The 7,213-nt window shown below is 37.0% G+C and overlaps 1 protein-coding gene across 1 annotated transcript in view; it reads left to right on the forward strand.

Moving 5' to 3' along the window:
- LOC101590255 (PHD finger protein 14) overlaps positions 1 to 7,213 on the forward strand; it is a 181,566-nt gene that overhangs the window by 46,692 nt on the left and 127,661 nt on the right. Inside the window, exon 7 of the mRNA XM_023701404.1 lies at positions 6,278 to 6,427. Within this exon, the coding sequence (XP_023557172.1) occupies positions 6,278 to 6,427 (150 nt within the window). The remainder of the gene's footprint in view (positions 1 to 6,277; positions 6,428 to 7,213) is intronic.

Here is a 7,213-nt window from a genome sequence, read left to right on the forward strand (position 1 = left end):
GTGATTGAACTCAGGCCGTTGCACTTGCCAGGGAAGCGCTTATTCCACTGAGCCATCTCCCCGGCCCCAAGGATCTCATTTGGCTGATGGTATATTTTGTTTTTTTGGTACCAGGAATCAAACTCAAGGCCTTGCACTTGCCAGGCAGATGCTGTGCCACTGAGCTGTATCCCTAGCTCTTGTTGGATTTTAAATAGTCTGAGATAGAAGTTACTTGTAACAGTATATCAACATTTATTTAAAAAACTTATATTCTTATGAGTAATAGTAGAGATTTCTAGAGTTTACACAAAACATTAAAAAGTAGTGGAAGGTTTTGAATCTCAGCTGTCTTTTTTTGTCTTATAGACTTTAAAAGAAAATTATAAAAATACAGAACAGTACTATTCTCACTAAAGTTGTTATGTAAATTAATTATTTTAATAAACATGCACTTAATGGTAATGTCATTTTAGAATAAATTAATAGACATTTAAATTTTTAAAATTTTGAATTTGTTATATGGTAACATCTGAAAGTAGGTTACATAAATTCCTTGGGTCCTCAATTTCTGACAGTGTTAAAAAATCTTCAGACCATAGCTGATTGATTCTTTAAGCTTTTATGTGCAAATAATTAAATATTCTGTCATTTTTTTCATATATTCATGATGACTTTGACATAGAGGAATGAAACTCCAAACCTGCTAGATGTCTAAAATATTGAGTTTATGTTCAGCAAAATGAGGAAGTGAAAAAAAAAAGAAGTGAATTTTAGAGATAATGTTAGAGTAGAAAAAAATTTACTGAAAGAAAGCTTCTGTCTGAGAGGGACAGAAGGGTGCCCAGAAAGTGGATTGCCCACGGGCCCTGCATCTCTAGGGTATTTTATTGAGCAAAGCCACCAGGTGGGACAGAACCTTTCTCAATCAATGAAAGTATACAAATATAGTTGCTTAAGTAATACTGATCCAACAGCAAATCATAGGATGGGTGTGAGATGGGACAAAACTATAGTCAACCAATAAGTGTACCACAAATGTACTTACTAGCGTAGTATTGATTCACTGGTACTCAAATGGGGAAGTGCACATGGGTCGGCAAGGATTTGCCTGGAAGGGGTAGATTTAGGAGGCTTTATTCTCCACGGAAAGGTGATTGATGCCCACTTAGACTATCAATCACTGCTGTTTATTCCTAGGGTAATTATTTGGGGGAGTAGTTCCTTTTTATTGAAGCCAGGTCTTCAGCGAATGCACCTCCAGCCACAGTTGTCTTCTGCATTGACCTCTCCAGGGCCCAGCCCTGTTTGACTACCTACAATATTTTTGCCTAACTTTGCTCTCCATACTTTTATGATACTATCTAAACAACCTTTTAGTATGTTTTGTCTTTTATTGGGTAAATTTTTAATATTATGTACAATGTTCATTATGCTTGGGTTTTATTTCAGTTTGTTTCATAACCAGGAAACAAGGATAATCTGATAAAGAAAATTTGTTGAAGAAGTGAGGGATATATTATATATAATATTTTCACTTAAATGCACCTTAGAAAAATAGTATTTTTGTGTCTTTTTATTCTAATCTCTGATTTTGAGGAGTTGTATTTTGATGAACAGTACAGATGAATACAGCATTTTCACAGCTACAAGGTGGACACTGAGATAAAATTCTACAGTAGAGTTGTGGGGATTTGTTATGGCTGCAGTTGTGGATGATGACAAAAGCTTAAAGAGGCTAAGTACATTGCAGTAGGCTATATAAATCTGAAACTTCTGTAGGTTAAGCTTAGTTTCTACCTCTGGAAAGTTGAAGGCCGATCAAATAACTCAGCAGATAAAAGCACCTGCATAGGCAGCCAAGGAGGCTGTGATTCTATCCCTGGTGTGCCCTGCTGGCCCCGCCCCTAGGGTTTGCTGAGTTGGGATTGAGACTGGGCGTGGTGGCGTACATCTGTAATCCCAGCTCCTTGAGAGGCTGAACATAGGCAGATCACTACGAGTCCAGTCTCTGTAGTGAGACCCTGTATACCCTGTAGATCTTATGAAAAAATACAGAAAAAAAAAAAAGATGACCTTTTTGGTTAAGACGATTCTGTCATAATCATCTTAAGTTTCCCCTTTTGCACTATGGTGATTTGGGTCCCTTTTAATAGCACCATATATACAGTAATCCTTTTGAGACGACAAAAGGTCTATTTCTATGTAATAAGCAAAAAGGTGTGAAGAACCTATTAACAGTACAGTAGTGTGTAGTAGAACTGTACAGCATAGTGATCTAGAGAACGTATTTCTCTGGGATCTGTGGGCCAGAGGTCTGCATGAGATCGGTATACAAAAGTAAAGGACAAACCCCAAGCCTCCTGGGATGTGTGCTTACAGAAGAAAAGAGAGCCTATTTGGCCAAAGTCGAGATGCATTGCTTTAAGGAGTGAATGATCTGGCTTTTGTCCTCCGTGTACTTCTTTATCATCATTGAAATTAGTGCCCAGTTCTGTCATTTAACAGACCCTTCTGACCATCCCGTTCTTCCCCTTTCCCCTATATGAGATCCTGCCCAGATGCCTTTCTTTTTTCTTTGGTTCTTGCTTTCTGCTTCTATCTGTAAAAGGCCAGAGAAGCTTCATTTCAGCGCTGTCTTTAGGAGCCTCACTCACACAGAAAGGGCTCCATTAATGGCAGCCTTCTTTGGGAAAGAACTGGACATTGACACTGAGTAAGTAATCTTTCATCCTTGCACTGTGCTGTGCTTCTGAGATGTGACACATCTTTTCATCTGAGAGTATGAACATTAAAATGAAACAAAATATAAAATAAGCTAGATGGTTTTAACCTATTATCTCTATGTCTATGCCTGTGGGATAATTTGGGAGAACTGAGTGGGAACCCTGAAGTACATCAGGATATGGAACTTGGGGCTCAAGCCTCTGTGCTTTCCTGCCCTTCATGACTGATTAGGTAGGTGCTGGAATAGTGAACTGGCCTTCCTCCCTAGTTGCTGCCTTGCTCAGTGTACTCTGTTTTGCCAGGAGAAATGGTAGCATGTTTACTTACGTTCCTGTTTTGTTATGATAAGCACTTAGAGAGTTAGAAAGTTATATAGGTTTCTGAACAGTTTCAGAATTGAAGACTTTGCCTAAGTAGGTATTAGTGAGGTTTGCTTTTGAAAGTAATTCTTGGTTATTTGTACATAGTTCTACACGTTTGGATTCATGGGGCATTAACATTTTAAAATTAAGGAACATTTTAAATTATAATAGATCTATTGTTTGGAAGCCTCAGTTTGTTTTATATTTTCTTTAGCTTTTGTAAGATTTCTGTTTTTTTTTTTTGAGGCAGGGTCTCACTATGTAGTACAGGTTGGACTTGAACTTGCTGAACTTGCTTATGTAGCTCAAGCTGGCCTTAAACTCACCATGATCCTACTGCCTCAGCCTCCTGAGTGCTGGGATTACAGGCATGCGTAAGGTTTATCAGGTTGAATATATGAGTTTTTTTCTTATGGATTTATGATTTTTTCCCCATAGCAGTTTTTTTTTTTTATGAAGACTTATTTATCCAGTATAACACTTTATATTGTATTTTTACTTTGAATTGCTTTTAAACATTTACTTATTAGTACATGTGTGTAGTACAGAATGATTATATTTATCATGGAGAGTTGTACATAAACATAGCAAATGTTAGTTCTCTTTTCATTCCTCATCCCTCTCATCCTTTCCTACTCCTTCAAACTCTTGGCCATTTTCCTACTTGTAAAAGCTATTTCAGTTTTTTTCCTCAGAACTTTTTTTTTTATCTATTTCCTTTTATTTTTTGTATTTTTAGGGAAGGGTTTACAGGGTGTTCAGAGTCTCACTACTAGATGGGACTCATAGTGATCACCGGTTTACAGCCTCCCAAGAGCTGAGATTACAGATGCGCACCACACGCCCAGTCTCAATTGCCTTCTCAGCATGCCCTGGGGTGGGGCCGGCACAGCAGGCCCAGGGATCAAACTGCTGAGTGTCCTTCTATACCTCTCTCTCTCTCAATCTCTCTCTCACTCGCTCTCTCGCTCTCGCTCTCGCTCTCTTCCTCTATCTCCCTCTCTCTTTTTTTTTTTGGCAGAACTGGAGATTGAACTCAGGTCCTTGTGCTTGTCAGGGAAGCTTAGTCCACTGAGCCATCTACCCAGCCCCTAATCTTTTTCTCCTTTTCCTCCCTTCTCTCCATTTCTTATCCTCTTCCTAACTGAAAAATATCTCCCTATTATCTGTCTTATATTTTGCTCCTTTTTTTTTTTTTTTTTTTGGAGTTTGTCATTTAAGAGTTTCTTATAAGAGAATTTATGTGATATTTGAACTTGTTTATTTCAGTTAATTATATGATCTCAAAGTGTACCTATTATGAATACGTCAAGCTTATCTTTCTTTATGGCACAGTAGTACTTCCTTGTGTATAAATACTACATTTTCTTTATCCATTCATCATTGGATGGTCGTATGGGATCTTTCCAAGAGTTATCTGTTGTGCTGCTGTAAACATGGGTATGTGCGTATCACTATAATGTGATGACTTTTACTTTAAAAAAAAAAAAGAAACCTGGAAAAGGTGTAGTTGCATCATAATGGTGTTTCTATTTTAATTTTTGAGGAGTCACAGTCTCTCTAGGATTTATTATTGATTTCTTAATGATAGCCACTCTCTGTGGAGTAAGATGGTTTTGCAGTATAGTTTTAATTTTCGTTTTTCTCATGGCCTTGTAAAGGAGTGGTTGAAAAAAATAACTTAATTTTATGTAATATTCTAAACATTTTTTAAAAAATAACTTTTCATAGTCTTGTGGCATGGTGCTTTATTACATTGGTGAGAATCTATTTTGAAGTTGTTCCTTTTGATCAACTTTGAAATTATTCTAGAAAGATAAACTATGCTATCTTATGAGATAATGTGTTTTTGAAAGATGTTCAAACAGTATCAAACTGTAGCATAGATTCAGTTATGATGACTAAAAATTTGTCATTATGTTTCATATTATGTAGTTATTCTTAAAGCTACTTATAGTCTAACAAAACTTGTAGTTTCTTATATGATTAAAGTCTAATTTTCTTATGTAGAAATTTTTCACTTCAATATAAGATTATTTATAGATGTTAGTGATTTTTCTTCCTGTAGTCTTTAATGGATTGGAATCATTCATGGGTTAAATTTAAAGATCTCAAATTAGACGTTGGGCCACTGAAGGAGGTACCTTAATATTGCTGAGAATCAGAATTGGTAGATATGAACCCTTGATGGGTCAAATACTTCTGAATTTGTCAAGTATATTGCTTAAATTTAGATATTTTATGTGGGAATTTCAGTGGCCTTTATGTGACTGTTAGGCATTTAATAATTTAAATCTTATTTAGAAAAACTCTTGGATTAATTTTACAGCATCTAATTGAGATTATAATCTCTTAGACCTCATGTCCTCTCAGCAGTATTTTCAGAACATGTCCAATCCATTCTTTGTTGCCTGGATTAATATAATAATCTCTTACAACTTTGACTTTTCCAGAAAAGAGGATAACACTTTTTTTCAATATAAGCTAAATAGTCAGTAGTTTAGGCTTTGCAACATTATGGTTTGTGTCACATATACTGAACTTTTCCATAGTAGTATGAAAGCAACCAGAGGCAATGCATAAACAAATGAGCATGACTATATCCCAGTACAGCTTTATTTATAAAAACAATCAAGACCAGATTTGACTCCAAGTTGGCAATCCCATTTTCAAGGGAATATAGGCAGTTTTTAGCTTGGCCAGTATAATCCCATTAAAATCTAAATCAAATCTTGACATTCCCTTTGCAAAGCCCTTGGGCAAGATTTTCCTTGCTGATGTATGTGTCTTGATGGTTCATCTTTTTCAAGATGTGTGTTTCCTAGGCTTGCAGCTGCCTGAACAGTCTATTAACCCTTTGAAATGATAAGCAGTATAATGCTCCAGGCTTATTGTATCGTTTTATTCCACCAGCATAGTCCCGGTTTTCTTTTTCTTTTAGTTTATTTCTGTATTTTTATTGTTGCCTTTAAGCCTGTTGTGTGATGTTATCAGCATGACTTGATTACCTTTATGAACTAGACTTTTACAATACAGCATTTAAAGTAAAATGGGAGGAAGAAAGAGATGAAAATTTCTCTTGTATATCTACCCTCAGCATACTTTCTGATCATCTGTCAAAACAGAGGCCTTATGGCCACTGTACTAGTGAGACAGCTGGAAAAATAAATCTGATTCAATATCTGTCAAAGAAATTGGTATGTTCATAGTATGATGTGTTGTGGTTTGTGTCTCGGTGTGCTCCCAAAGCCTGTGCAGTCACGGACAGGCGTCTAGAAGTTTTGATTGATTCATGTTCCAATGCTAGGACTGTGGATGTGAGTGCTACACTGACGTGTGGAGGGTACGTGGTATACAGTGTAAGGGAGGGAAAGGTCTTGCTCTCTGCTGCTCCTCCCTTTTGCTTTTGCTGCTTTTGCTGTTTTCTGCCACCATGAACTGCACCCTCCTTCAGGAAAATAAGTGAGAGCATGACAGATGACATGAATTTGAGAGCAGCGCCTCAGACACAGAAGGGATAACATATGCAAAGGCCCTGAGATGGAAACGAGGGGACAGCCTAGGCAGTGTAGGAGAATTAGGGGCTTAGGGTGTTGACTGGGAAGGAAATTATAGAGGGAAAAGGCAGACATATGTGGCATCAAGAAGAACATAGAAAGGACTTCAGGTTTTTACTCTTCAGTCAGTTGGAGGCAGTGAATTTTACATAGTGTTGATATAAATTGACTGAAGATTTAAAAGAACTTCTTTAATATTGTGTTCAGCGTCGACCATGGGGATGCAAGGGAGGTAGTATGGAGATCAGTTAGGAAGCCCTTGTAACAGGCTTTAGGGAAGCCTGGAAGCAGTGAGATGTACAACAGTTTGTAGATATTTGCTAATAGACGGTGAAGTGTACTAGAGAAAAATCAAGATTTGGTGACTTCTTCTAGGGTTGAGTGTGTGGTAGAATTAGTTTGTATTTTAGTAAGTTGGAGAAGGCTGCAGGAAAAGCAGATTTACTATAACCTATTTCGGATGCCTGCTGCCTATCTAAGTAGATTACATGGTAAGTATATGTTTAACTCACTTAAGTAAGCATGCACTCTGTCCCTAATGACTCAGTTTCCTCACTTATTTTATGTCCTCCTACTTTCTCTTCCAGG

The sequence above is a fragment of the Octodon degus genome, unplaced genomic scaffold, assembly GCF_000260255.1.
Source record: "Octodon degus isolate 3935 unplaced genomic scaffold, OctDeg1.0 scaffold00135, whole genome shotgun sequence".
NCBI classification, from domain to species: domain Eukaryota; kingdom Metazoa; phylum Chordata; class Mammalia; order Rodentia; family Octodontidae; genus Octodon; species Octodon degus.